The sequence below is a fragment of the Capricornis sumatraensis genome, chromosome 3 (genome assembly GCF_032405125.1).
Source record: "Capricornis sumatraensis isolate serow.1 chromosome 3, serow.2, whole genome shotgun sequence".
Taxonomy (NCBI): domain Eukaryota; kingdom Metazoa; phylum Chordata; class Mammalia; order Artiodactyla; family Bovidae; genus Capricornis; species Capricornis sumatraensis.
In genome coordinates, this window is record NC_091071.1 from 177,653,934 (window position 1) to 177,668,100 (window position 14,167).

General features: G+C 53.2%; 1 protein-coding gene across 1 annotated transcript; it reads left to right on the plus strand.

The window, feature by feature from the left end:
* Positions 1 to 173: 173 nt before the first annotated feature.
* On the plus strand, positions 174 to 6,440 carry LOC138075698 (aflatoxin B1 aldehyde reductase member 4-like). The gene is made up of 7 exons (XM_068967643.1): positions 174 to 501; positions 2,896 to 3,083; positions 3,251 to 3,355; positions 4,172 to 4,268; positions 4,484 to 4,583; positions 5,158 to 5,287; positions 6,060 to 6,440. The coding sequence occupies exons 1-7, from the start codon at positions 174 to 176 to the stop codon at positions 6,219 to 6,221; spliced, it is 1,110 nt and encodes a 369-aa protein (XP_068823744.1). The 3' UTR covers positions 6,222 to 6,440.
* The last annotated feature ends 7,727 nt before the right edge of the window (positions 6,441 to 14,167 follow it).

The window sequence follows — 14,167 nt, forward strand, 5'->3', positions numbered from 1 at the left end:
CTCGCCACGCCCCGGAGCTGCGTGGCTCCGCCTCCTGAACGGCGCTCCCGGTGGGGGCGGTCCCTGGAGGCGTGGCCAGCGAGCCGGGCGCGCGGAGGGGCGGGGTTACGCCGGGCCCCGCCCAGCCGTGAGTGGGCGGGGCCCAGGCGCCCGAGCGCGCAGGCGCCGGCCTCATGCTGAAGACCTTGACTCGCGCGGTGGGCCGCGCTGCGGTCCGCTGCGCTCGCAGCCCCCAGCTGCCCGGGGCGCGCACCGCCGCCGCCGCCGCCGCCATGTCTCGGTCCCCGCGGGCCTCCTCTGGCTCCCCGGCCCGGCCCGCCACCGTGCTGGGCACCATGGAGATGGGGCGCCGCATGGACGCGCCAGCCAGCGCCGCGGCCGTGCGCGCCTTCCTGGAGCGCGGCCACGCTGAGTTGGACACGGCCTTCATGTACAGCGACGGCCTGCCCGAGAGCATCCTGGGCGGCCTGGGGCTCGGGCTGGGCGGCAGCGGCTGCACAGGTAAAGCCCGGCGCCCCGACCGCCCGTCCTCACCCAGCCGCGTGCCGCGCGGATCTGTGCGCAGGACGCCAACCCGACCCAGCCACACCCCCGCAGCGGCCAGGGCCGGCAGCTCCGTCCGCTCCCGGGGCGCCGACCTCCCCTCGCCGTCCCGCAGCTTTGTGGACCCCCGGGCTCGCTCTTCGAGCTCCGTGCGCATCCAGTCCGGACAGCTGAAGAGCGCTTTATCCGGACCACCTTCCCCTCCGCTCTTCTGGGGTTGCAACTCGGTAGCCCCAGAGTCTTACCCGAGCCTAGCCTAGTTCTCGCTTTCCTGTCTCTGTTGCTTTCTTGGTGCTCCTCTTTGCGGCGCTGGTCTCCAGAGCTGTGCCTTAACCCGCCTCCTACGCTGCCCGGTGCGCGTAACCGGTCCCCAGGCGCTCGGCCTGCGCCCCTCTCCCCATTGCCTTCATTGCCGGGGCGCCCCCCGCCCCCCCCCGCCCGAGCTCCCTTTTCTCTTCCCTTTTCTTTCATCAGGCCCTAGACTTCGTTCATTTGGCAGTACCCCTGGCTCTCCCACTGAGAGCTGCAGCATCGCCCCTGGCGAGGCTGGGAGAGCAGGGGTGGTGGGCTGAAGAGTGGGGAGGCGTGAGAGAGGGGGTAAGGGCTTTCTGTCCACTTCTGTAGCCCCGTGCCAGCTTCTTATGGAGGTATCACCCGCCTCCAGGGAGCTCGTCGTCTAGTGGGGAAGACGGAAGCAAATGATGGCAGAGGAGCCTAGAAGAGGAAGCACTTTTAAGGGAGGAAGGCGTGAGGGGCAGGAGGAGGACCTGGGAAAGGCTCAGAATGCCCCGGAGCTGGACCCTCGAGGACCAGTTGTAGTTTGCTGGGCAGAGAATGAGAGAAAGGGGTGTGAGAGGCAGAGAGCATAGCTGTGCCAGGCCTGGTGTGTGGAAGGGTGGCCTGGAGGCAGGTGTGGCTTGAGTGATGTGTGTGTGTGGAGGGATGGTCCCTCATCGGCCTAATGCCATTGGACGAGCCTCCTCTGTTTCATCCTGAGGCTCTTCCTTCCCAGCCCTTGTGGGTGGTGCCCTCTGGGTTTGCCTTAGAGTCACAGCTTGGTGGATCCACAGGAACTGGGAATGTGCATCTCAGACCCACGCTCTAGCTCACCTGGCTGCCTCCCTTGGCTAATGAAAATCTGGTTCCTGAACTGGTTTTTCTCCCGCCGGCCCTGCCCCGCTTCCTTCTTTGAGGCCAGGCACTCACTGAGTCCAAGTCCTCGCGGGGGACCCAGGCAAAGTTCACGCCAAGAGTGCAGCAGGGGGGCTGACAGGTGTGGGAACGGAGAAAATCTGGGCTGGAAGCTGAGGGACTTGGTCCTCCCCTCTGAGCCACCGAGTTGCCTTTGCCACGTGTGGAAAGGACAGAATCCAGAGCGCTGGCATTCTTCCCATTTTCGGTATTTGTTGCATTGCGAGGCTGAGGCCTGAGTAGTTCCCCACCAGGGATCAAACCCCGAGCCCCTGAAGTGGGGGCACGGAGTCCTACCCACTGGGCCACCAGAGACGCCCAGAGAGAAGGCATTCCTCACAGCACTTCCCAGCTGCTCGCATGACAGAGCACTCTCCTGTTCTGCTGGGGGTGGGGGTGCATGCTTCCAGGAGTCTAGAAGGGAGAGGCAGACTGCCACTGCCTTCTGCCCATTTCGCCTTCTTCCTCTCTCTCACATGGACCTGCCGGGGGCCGTGTTTTCAGCTGCATCTCTTCCCAAATTCTTGGAGCAGCGTGTATACTTGTTCCATCTCCAGGCGTGTCTGTCTGTGGTGCAGCTGACTGGCTCAGTCAGGAAACCTTTGAACAATGGATGGGATTTGAGAAAACCCTTTGGAATTGGGTCTGGACCCTCTTCTCTTGTCTCGTGTCCCAGCGCTCCCTGCCTGGGGCTCACGCTCTTATATCTCAGTATTCCACCTACTCTGCTTTCTTGCCTTTGCCCAAGTTCCCTCCCTCCAAACGTGCTCCCTTGTTGGCTGCGACTCTTTTTAGAGACTCAGTTTCGGGGGTCAGGAAGCCCTCCCTGGAATTCCTCAGTTGGACACGCAGGTCTGCTCTGGCCTGCAGTGCGCTTCCCTATTTAACATCGGCTTCTAGCCTGTGAGCGCCTTGAGGGCAGAGACCGGAGTGTGATTCCTTCATCTCCAATACTTGGGCTCTTCCCCAGGCTCACCAGCCAGCAGTGGTGACTAATGGCGGCAGTGAATGTCAGGAGCTCACATGAGGCACTATTTAATCCTCATGAGGACACCCTCGAGTTGTAGATTAGAGAACTGAAACTCAGAGAATCTAAGTAATTTCTCCAGGGTCACGTGGCTAGCAAGTGGTTATATTAACCATTACATTCTTCCTGCAAAGTGAAAATTGCTACCAAGGCCAATCCCTGGGAGGGGAAGTCACTGAAGCCTGACAGCCTCCGGTCCCAGCTGGAGACGTCCCTCCAGCGGCTGCAGTGCCCCCGGGTCGACCTCTTCTATCTGCACGCGCCGGACCACGGCACGCCTGTGGAAGAGACGCTGCGCGCCTGCCACCAGCTGCACCAGGAGGTGAGGGCGTCCCCCACTCCCCATCCTGGCCTGTTGGTGCCCAGAGAGCAGAGGCTCCAGGGCTGTCCTGGAGCAGAGCAGGGGACGGACCCCACGCCCAGGGTTCCAGTCTCTGGGTCTGGCCTTCTAGGCTGCGGGGGAGTCTGACCGTGGCCTCTCCCCCGCAGGGCAAGTTCGTGGAGCTCGGCCTCTCCAACTATGCCGCCTGGGAGGTGGCTGAGATCTGTACCCTGTGCAGGAGCAATGGCTGGATCCTGCCCACCGTGTACCAGGTGAGGCCGGGGCTGCAGAGGCCCAACTCCAGGGCGCCTGCCATCCCAGGTCCTCTTGTGCCCCCCGCCCTCTCCCACTCCCCTGCTCCCAGCCTGTAGACGGCCCCCCGGGGCCCTCAGGCCCTGGCCCCCCTTCCTGCCTGCTTCTGGCTCTGCGGTCAGCCCAAACTCGCCTGCCCCTTCTCCCTGGAAGGAGTGCCTGGGTGTCACTTAGATACCTCTTCCTCTGGAAGGCTTTCCCGACAGCCCCGTGGGTCCTCCAGTCTCCAGATCCCAGCTTTATGCATTGAGCGAGTATCTCTGAGAATCTGCCGTGATCACAGAAGCCACCTTTGCTCATCTGTCCCGTCCTGTTTGCTTGCTTGCTTGTTTGGCTGCCTCGGGTCTCAGCTGCGTCACACGGGACCCTAATTGTGGCCCACAGACTCTCCGGTTGCGGCTCTCAGGCTTAGTTGCCCTACCAGGGCTCAGACCCGTGCCCCTTGCATCGCAAGGTGGATTCTTAACCACTGAACCATCAGGAGCGTCCACTCTGCTTTGATTTTAACTCGACTCTGACATCTCCTGAAGCAGAGAGCTCACCAGGTCCACGTGTGTTTGAGAGCTTGGGGTCCAGCCCATGGCTGGTGCCTGCGGATGTGTGTGGGATGGCAGAGCCAGGCCGCCGTCCCTTCCTGGGGCCCAGCCCCATCTCCCCGTCCACCAGTAGTGACTCTGGAAACCATGCTGGGGTCCCGGGGGTCTTGACCGAAGACTTTGAGAGCAGGCTGGGGCTCCCCGGCCGGGCCCCCGCTCAGCTGGCCCTTCTGGCTGCAGGGCATGTACAACGCCACCACCCGGCAGGTGGAGACGGAGCTCCTGCCCTGCCTCCGGCGCTTTGGACTGAGGTTCTACGCCTACAACCCTCTGGCTGGTACGGGCTGGCTGCGGGCACAGGCTCCCCTGGGTGGGAGGGCCTTCCTGACCCCGTTCTGCCCCTTCCTGACCCGGGAGAAGCCTGGCCTCAGGCCTGGGAAGGGGAGGGGTTTGCCAGGACCTCCATTCGTCCTGTTCCCCGCCATCACCCCCACTTCCAGCCAGACGGGCTCTGGGGCAGTGCCTGGGGGTCTGACCGCAGCCTTCCCGCAGGAGGCCTGCTGACCGGCAGGTACAAGTATGAGGACAAGGACGGGAAACAGCCCGTGGGCCGCTTCTTTGGGAACAGCTGGGCAGAGGTCTACAGGAATCGGTGAGCTGGGGGCAGACGGCGCTAGGACGGGCAGAGTGGGAGGGGTCCCACAGTCTGAAAATGGGGCGTCCCTGGGGCTGCTTTCCTTTCAGGGCCTTCCCTTGCTGCCTGGACCTAGCTCTCTTGATTCCTGGAGGAATTAGGAAACCCTCTGCAAGGCTTCATTTTGTTTTCTTGGGACCTCCGTGAGGAATGCTGACCCCTGGGCCTTATGGCCGACCTTCCAGGTCATAACTCATGCCTAAGAAAACTGGTCACCTGCCAAGGGGGAAAGACAGGGCCCCAGATGGAGGAACAGGAGGCCTGGGGCCGGGCTGTGCCCCCGCCCTGGCTTCCTGTTTTTCCAGGTAAAGTAAGGGCAGGGTTTGCATTCTTAAGAGCAGAGACATCCTTGAGGTCTCTGGTGAGGGAGCCAGCGTCCTGGGTGGTTCTGTTGCCCAGAAAAGCAGGAGACGCCCTGCCCAAGGGGACCCTGGCCCCTCCATGCTGCGGGGGCTTCCTGGGTTGCTCTTAGGCAGTGGCCCCCCGTGTGACCCGTGGTCCTGACCCCGTGCTACCGTCCCCACCTGTCCAGCTACTGGAAGGAGCACCACTTCGAGGGCATCGCCCTGGTGGAGAAGGCCCTGCAGGCTGCGTATGGCACCAGCGCCCCCAGCATGACCTCAGCCGCCCTCCGGTGGATGTACCACCATTCCCAGCTCCAGGTAACCTCCCCCCGCCCCCACCATCCCTGGAAGCCCTGCCCCCGCTCTCTTTGAGGAGCCAGCATGATTTCTAAGTCATTTTTCCCTCTGAAATCTCTCTGGTCCAGTTCTCAGGCAGCCTTCCTGTTGTTCTGGGTAGCTGCCGAAGAACCAGGCCCTGTCGCGAGGGCTTTACAAGCATGGATTGAACGATTGCTTAGGCCTGATGAAGTGGGATTATTCCAGTTTTACTGATGAGCACACAGCTGTGAATGGGAGAGAAAGTTGTCACGGACTTCATATATAGCCTGCTGGTCCTGCTCCTCTGTGGGAGTCGGGGTTCCCTCTCTTTGGTGTCCCCGTCTTCCTGGCTACACCTTTTCTCCAGCCGTACACAGTTGCATAGTGTCTGGCATGTATACAGCAGGTTTTTGATAGATAGAAGTTAGGTGCTTTGTGTAATTTCTCATTCCCATAAGCATGGTGAAAACTGAGATCTGAGTCTTGGGGGTTAAAAAGCTAAACCAAGTTTACACAGCCGCTGATGGCAGAACTGGGCTGTAAACTGAGGTCTGAATGAGGGTGAGTGTTGCGGCAGCAGGACAGAAAAAGACGGGTTTGGGGTCACACAGTTACAGTCCTTGAAGGCATCATGAGTGCTTTGTACAACTATGTAGCGTATAAAGAGTCTGCCCAACCCCAGGTCTTGGCAGGGGCAGGGCTGGGCGGGGGGGTGTGTGACGGGTTCTCTGTGGGGTATCAGTGCGTGACGTCCGGCCGTCTCCCCTTGCAGGGCGCCCACGGGGACGCGGTCATCCTGGGCATGTCCAGCCTGGAGCAGCTGGAAGAGAACTTGGCGGCCACTGAGGAGGAGCCCCTGGAGCCGGCCGTCGTGCAGGCCTTTGATCAGGCCTGGCGCCTGGTCGCCCACGACTGTCCCAGCTACTTCCGCTAGGCCCCCGCCCGGCTCAGGCGCCGGAGGTGTCTCCCTCTTCCGTCGCCTCTCCTGCTCTCTCCCTGGCCGGCCTTTGCCTTAAGCTGATTTCGTGGTCGTCCTCCATCGTCTGGATCCACGCGTTATTTTTCTAGACCCCTGTCTCCCTCCCAGGTGCCTTCACAACGTGTAACGCCTTGGGCTGAGCCCCTCTGGGGCGCTTCCCGTCTGAATAAAGCCAGCGCTAGCCCTGCCTGTGGCCCAATCACTGAGTGGGCCCCGCAGGTTTCTCTCTCAGCTGCTGTGACTCGTCTCCTCCCTGCCTGCGCCTTCCTGCCCGAGGGGTGGACCCTCGAGCTGGAGCCCCCGGGGCAGAGGCGGCGGGGGGTCTCCCAGCCTGACCTCTCGGTGGGGCTGCAGGCGGCCCTCACATTCCCACATGACAGAGGGAAAGAGGGCCGTCCACCCTGAGGTGGATTTTCTGTCCGAATTATCTCACTGGATGCTCAGAAAGGGAATAATTTGGACAAAAACCTTCCAAGAAAGATAAAACCCCCCAGGATGCTGCGGGGCATTTTAATGCACAGTCACCTCATCGGCGACTTTCCTTGCTCCCGTCCTCTGCTCAACCTCAGATTCTCCACTCTGCTCCTGGGTCTCCTTCTTGATGGGAGTGGTGTTGGCAGTCAGGAACCCCATTTCCCCCATCAAGTCCCTATTCCACGTAGGAAGTACCCAAGACTGGAGAAGAAACGCAATCCCAGGCCTGGTGGTTGCTTTCTGAACATGCCCAGGGCGGTAAAATCACACCCTGGGCCGGGGGTGGTTCGTGGGCCAAGAGGCAGCAGGTGCTGAAAGGGGCTAAACTGGGAAATTCAGACGAACCCACCAGTCAAAGGCTCTTTGTTGAACTTCCCTGGAGGCCCAGGGGTTAAGAATCCATCTGGCAATGCGGGGGACATGGGTTCAATCCCTGGTCAGGAAGATCTCACAAGCTACGGAGCTATTAAGCCCATGTGCTACCCATATACCCTGGAGCCGTGCTCTGCAACGAGAGGAATCACCGCTCGCTACAGCTGGAGAGAGCCCGCGCACAGCGCCAAGGCCCCAGCACTTAAAAAGGATGCATTTGAGTCAGTTCTAATGAGGTGGATGAAACGACTCTATTCTACAGAGCGAAGTAAGTCAGAAAGAAAAGCACCAATACCATATACTAACGCATACGTATGGAATTTAGAACGATGGTGGCGATGACCCTATATGCGAGACAGCAAAAGAGACACAGATGTAAACAACAGTCTTTTGGACTCCGTGGGAGAAGGTGAGGGTGGGATGATTTGGGAGAATAGCACTGAAACATGGATATTACCATATGTGAAAGAGATCACCAGTCCAGGTTCCATGCATGAGACAGGGCTCTCAGGGCTGGTGCACTGGGACGACCCTGAGGGATGCGATGGGGAGGGAGGTGGGAGGGGGTTCAGGATGGGGGACACCTGTACACTCATGGCTGATTCATGTCAATGTATGGCAACAACCACTACAATACTGTTAAGTAATTAGCCTCCAATTAAAATAAAAAGAATTTTTAAAAATGAAAAAAATTTAAAAATGTGAAAAAAAGGGACCCAGCACAACCATAAATAGATAAATAATTTTTGAAAAGAGATTCTGTTCAAAGGAAGGTCCTACTCGCCATCTATTAATGAAAGGAGACACACACCCTGCAGGTAAAGTCTTATTTACAACAAAGACACCCTCCTCTGTCTTATAATAAAATGGATGCTCCCCCAAGTGGGGTAATTACCCTCCTCGCATTATTATTACTAATTCTTTTAGTTCTACCAGCTTATTGCTGCCAACCCACCTCCCTCCACCCTCGTGCACGCATGCTCAGGCGTGTAACCCCACGGATCGCAGCCCACCGGGCTCCTCTGTCCACGGACTTTTCCAGGCAAGAAAACTGGAGTGGGTTGCCGTTCCCTTCTCCATCTGCTCATATTAATCATAATATAAAAATTATTGTTGCACAGCAAAGCACCCCAAAATTCTGTTGCTTAAGATGACGAAATCCAAAACTGACCTAAGAAGATTCAATGCAATGTCTATGAAATAGCTTAAAGAGATCAAGTACAGAACTATAGTCTATTGTTTTAAGGAAGAATAATAGCTCTTCTGTGCCAATGCATCCCCTGCCTTGAGGGAGGAGACACGAAACCTGAGAGGTTTATACTGAGGTGGAGGGAGTGTTCTGTAAAATTCTGTGTCTTGTTGATACAGGGATTGGCACTGTGGCCTGAGACTGAACTGAACATGAGAACCTTAGAGGATGTCGTCTCTAAAGTACAGTGGCCATTCCCTGCCTGAACTGCATGGTTTGATGAGTGCATTTGGAATCTGTTGAGGCAGTCTGAGCTCAGGTTGGAAAAAAAAATTCCAGACACAGAGCATTTCGGAATGGAGTGCGCTTATTGGGAGCAAGGGGCCGAGATACTGAGGGTGCTGCGAGCCCAGCGGGGCAGGTTGACCTCCTGACAGGCCAGGGAGAGCTAAGGGGCTGCTTCAGAACGCTGGGCTGGCTCAAGGGAGACCCGAGGCTGTTCCTGGAACCCACCTACAAAACCTCTGGCCAACCGAATACACTAATATACAATGAGGATAACACGCCCTGACATTACATTTCATCCCAAGAATACAGTTTGCTTTATATTTGCAAAGCAATCAGTGTTGCAATGACATCAATCAGTTGATGTTAGTGAACTCTATGGGTCAAAGGTTTTTGTAGGTAGGTTCATGAAGACTACTGGGGTTAGTTTCTGCTGAGTCATATAGTAAGTGCATTTTTTACTTTATAAAAACTCACTTATCTGTTTAAAAGGCTAAACATGAAAAAAGGTTAAAAGTTATCTTTATCCTCACGTTTATCATTTCCAGCACTCTTCCTTTTGTGTGTGTATAAATCCAACATTTCTTCCTTCTAAAGGATTTTTCCACATATTTGCCATAGTGAGAGCTGGCTCCTATGCATTCTCCCCAACCTTTGTCAGAACAAAGTATTTTGCTTTCATTCCTGAAAGGTGTTTTCGCTTGAGTTCTTTCAGTACTTAAATACAAATGCTGGCTGGAGCTTTTGGCAAGTCCCAACAAGAAAACCACAGAGCTGAGTTCTGGGGCCTGCAAGGTGGCAGGAAAACAATCGATATAGTTGAGTGTGCTAACACCAGGGACTTCCCAGGTGGCGCAAGTGGTAAGGAGCCTGCCTGCCAGTGCAGGAGACAAACAGGGGTTTGATCCCTGGGTTGGAAAGATCCCCTTGGAAAGATCCCCTGGAGGAGGGCACAGCAACCCACTCCTGTATTCTTGCCCAGAGAATCCCATGGACAGAGGAGGAGCCTTGTGGGCTACAGTCCTTAGGGTCCCAAAGAGTCAGACATGACTGAAGTGACTTAGCATTCACACATACTAGCGTCAAAGAATAAAACGCTTATGATTATCTCAATAGATGCAGAAAAAGCATTGAACAAAGTTCAATACCCATTCATGAAGGAGAAAGAAAAAAAAAACCCTCAGCAAAATAAGAACAGGGAATTTCCTCAAAATGAAAAACGGCATATTCAGAAAACATATCGCTGCCATTATACTTAATAGTGAAACAATTCTCCCTCTAAGATTGGTAACCAGGCAGTGATGTCTGCTCTTGAGGCAGGAGGTAGATGGGTCCCACCAGAGCAAACCGATTAGACAGTCATTCCCTGTGAACCGAAACTCCAAGATGAGGAGAGCAGGACAGTGAAGAGAAGTAGCCAGACCCTGCCCAGACCACATATTCCTCATTCTCGAAGTCAGGAGACCTTCCCAACCACACATGCACAGAAGGGCTCCTTGGAGGTCAAAGGGGAATGATATCAAGGGATACTCTACCCATAGGCCTTTGCGGTAGAATCCATCTTGGCTAAGGGATGTGTGCGCCCACATGGGAGGAGCCTGAGATATACTATCTGGGGACTGTGAACCAGGCAAATCGAAATGATTGGCCAAAGGAAACCCGGAAGACATGCCTGATAAAAGTAATCCAGACTCCACAAGGGCGCGGCTCTCCTCTCTCTCCGAGTCTGCAGCGTATCTATCCACATGTACTGTACTCTTCCCACTTAAAAAATACCTGTTCCACTACTTTCCGTCTTTGTGGGAATCCTTTTCTGCACAACTGAAGGGCCAGAGCCCTTGTCTGTGGCCACTGGTCTAGTGGTTAGGATCTGGTACTCTCAGCGCCGCAACACGGCCTGAATCTCTGACTGGGAACCCAAGCCCCGCTTCAAGCCATTGTGGGGGGAGGCTACCCAAGGTCACTCTCACACCTCTCATTCAATACTGTGCTGGAGATACTAGAGATGCCAATATATGCCAGGGGGCATGCATTACAACAGGCAACTTCTTACTTAACTACAAAGCCACTGTCACTAAAAATAAATGAACAATTCTTTTGTGTCACTTAATACCACAGCTATATTCAAATATCCCTGATTGTTTTTAAAAAGTTTCAGGTGGCTTCAGGACTTTCCCAGCGGTCCAGTACTTAAGACTCTGTGTTTTCAATGCAGGAGATCAAAAATTAAAAAAGTTTCAGTTGGCTTCCATTAGGATAAGACATGGTTGACACATTACACTTGGTTGTTATATTTCAAAAGTCTAGTTTAAACTTCAGCAGTCTCACCATTTTTCATGCATTTGTTTATGGAAGGGACCTACCAGTTGGCCTATAGGACATCTCACATTCTTTTTGCATAGTCATAGTTTCATTTAACTTGTTCCTCATATTTTTCACCAAATGGAAGTGCTAATGACTTGATTATATTCTAGTTCAACTTTTTTTTTTCCCTGTTAAGAATGCTTCATCAGTGGTCCCTTGTACTTCCCAATGCGTAACATCAAGGAGATACCAACACCGGGGGTGATCCGCTCCTGATAATGCTGACATCAAGCAGTGGGTTCGTGTGGTGTCAGCCTGCTCCCTCCACTGTCGGGTTCCCAATCTTTCATTTTAGGGTTTCGTTGCAGGAAGGGTACCCTGTCCAGGGTCCGAGGATGAGCTCTTGTCTAACACCTGGGAATGAGTTGTCCGAGGAGAAAAGCATGCTGACAGAGCAAGGACCTTATGGGGAAGGGGCATCTGGGCAGAGAGCAGGTCAGGGAGCCCAGGAGGACGGCTCTGCCAGGTGGCCCACAGGCTCGGGTTTTATAGTAATGGGAAGAGTTTCTGGGCTGTCTCTGGCCAATCATTCTGACTCCGGGTACTTCCTGGTGGCACACACATTGCTCAGCCAAGATGGATTCCAACAAGGAAGATTCTGGGAAGTTGGTAGGACATACGGGTTGGCCTCTCCTCTCTCCTTTTGACCTTGCCCAGATTTTTCTGGTTGGTGGTGGCTTGTTAATTCCTTGTTTCTTACCAGCACCTTCTGTCCTAAAATAACTCCTGCAAATGGTTACTATGGTGCCTGGTCCAAGGGCGTGGTTTCAGTCAGTGTTTCCCCTAACAGTTTCATCTATAGATGATCTTTGCCTGAAATCAAGATAGAATTTTAAAGTCTCAGATTATGTTGTGTACATGCTAAAAACAGATCTTAGAAGTATAAGTTTAATATATATGACCTTCTGACGACAGTTGGCCCCTGAACAACATAGGTTTGAACTGGGCAGGTCCATGTATACAGATTTTTTTTACTCAGTAGTAAATACCGCAGTACTGCACAATCCAAAGTTTGCTGAACCCAAGGACGTGGAAGAGGGAACCATGGGTACTGAGCAGCCTCATATGCAGAGGGCTGACTCTAAGTTAATGCAGATTTTCCACTGCGCAGGGGGTCAGCGCCCCTTTCCTCCTTGTGGTTCAAGAACCAGTTGTACTTTGTTTTTTTTCTTGCTGTACCATGTGGTCTGTGGGGTCTTAGTTCCCTGACCAAGGATTGAACCCGGGCCCAGGGCAGTGAAAGCAGAGTCCTAACCACTGGACTGCCAAGGAATTCCCTCAACCGTAATCTTAAATGAGAAGTAAAGTACAGGTGTTCTTTTTTAATTAAAGTTTTTAATTTTTGAGAAAGTTTTAGATTTGTATGCAGTTGTAGCAAATAATACAGAAATGCACTGTATCGTTTTCCCAGTGCCCCCAACATCTTGTAAAATTATACTACGCTGTCATAACCCAGATACTGGCATTGAAACAGTCCATATACGATCGTTAAGTGGAGTATCCTATAAATGTTGATTAGATTCTGCTACTGACGGCTCCTCTGAGTTCTTCTGTATCCTTGCTGATTTTTCTGGGTAGTTATTCTGCCAGTTGTTAAGAGAGGGGTGCGACGTCTCCGACGGTAGTGGTGGATTCGTCTCTTTCCATTTCCAGGTCTATCAGTTTTTGCTTCACGTGTTTTGGCAGCTGTCTGGTGTTTCTTTAGGACTGCTGTTCCTCTATGTGTTGACTCTTTTCATCATTACATAGTATCCCTCTCTGTCTCTAATAGTTTTCTTTGTTCTGAAGTCTACTTTCTTAGACACTTCTGTAGCCATGGTCGGAGAAGGCAATGGCACCCCACTCCAGTACTCTTGCCTGGAAAATCCCATGGATGGAGGAACCTGGTGGGCTGCAGTCCATGGGGTCACGAAGAGTCAGACACGACTGAGCGACTTCACTTTCACTTCTCACTTTCATGCATTGGAGAAGGAAATGGCACCCCACTCCAGTGTTCTTGCCTGGAGAATCCCAGGGACGGGGGAGCCTGGTGGGCTGCCGTCTATGGGGTCACACAGAGTGGGGCACGACTGAAGCGACTTAGTGGTAGTAGTGGTATAGCCATGTTAGCTTGCTCTTGATCAATATTTTCACTGTCTTTCTTTCTCCATCCTGTTACTTTCAGTTTGGCTGGATCATTATACTGTAAGTGACTTTCTGTAGAAAATATGTAGTAAGGTCATTAGAAAATTTATTTATACATGTGGCTGCACCAGTGTTAGTTGCAGCATGCGAAATCTTCCTTCTTCACTGCGGCCTGTGAGATCTTTAGCTGAAGTACGTGAACCCTTAGTTGGGCGTGCAGGGTCTAGTCCCTGACCAGTGGTCGAACCCAGGCCCCCTGCAGAGTTTTGGCCACTGGACCACCAGGGAAGTCCCAAGTCTTTGCTTCAACCATCAAGTATAACTCAGAAAACTTTTAAGAGAAGGAAAACCTATCATATTTATCCATATTTCGCTTACCATGTTTTTTCTTCCTTTGTGATGTTCCAGGATTCCTTCTTTCATCATTTTCTGTTTGTTTAGAGAATTTCCTTTATCGATTCACTAAGGATTGATCTGCTAGCAACAAAATCATAATTTTTCTTTATCTGAGAATATTTTGATTCCCCCTTCATTCCAGAAGGATATAGTGCTGGGTATAAGATTCTAGGTTGGTGACGCTTTCCTTTCAGCGCTTGAAAAATTGCTGCGCCACTTCCATCTTTTCTCAGTGTTTGTTTTCCAGGGCTGTGCTGAGGGGACCCCACATTTTATTCTGCGGTGTTGTGGCATGTGCAGTAAAGCAGTTATTGTCTAAAACTTCTCCGTCTTGCCATGATGCCCCTTCCCTAGTTCCTCGGCTGGAAAAAGCAGGCTCTCGTTGGGGCTTTTTCTATCTGTGTCAGTATTTCCAGGTTGCTGGCTTCTTCAGCTCTAAGTCTAGGATATCAGAAACAAAAAGAAAACTCAGGAAAATTATCCTGGTCATTCCTTGGGTCCTGAGGTCCCTAGCTAGTCTGACTTCTTCCTTCCACCTTCAGAGTCTTCTTATATTTATGTTACACACGGTGTCCAGGGTTTTTATTTGTACTTAGTAGGAGAAATAAGAGGAAACATATGTCTATTTTATCTTCCTGTAAGCAGAGGTCCTTCACTTTTGCTAAAACTAAAGTTACAAATATAATTTGCATATAAT

Bases quoted from the DNA above. Each gene is read 5' to 3' on its own strand.
- LOC138075698 (XM_068967643.1), top strand. From the start codon at position 174: ATGCTGAAGACCTTGACTCGCGCGGTGGGCCGCGCTGCGGTCCGCTGC. The intron at 3,084-3,250 runs GTGAGGGCGTCC...TCTCCCCCGCAG, and splicing joins GCCACCAGCTGCACCAGGAG to GGCAAGTTCGTGGAGCTCGG. The intron at 4,269-4,483 runs GTACGGGCTGGC...GCCTTCCCGCAG, and splicing joins CGCCTACAACCCTCTGGCTG to GAGGCCTGCTGACCGGCAGG.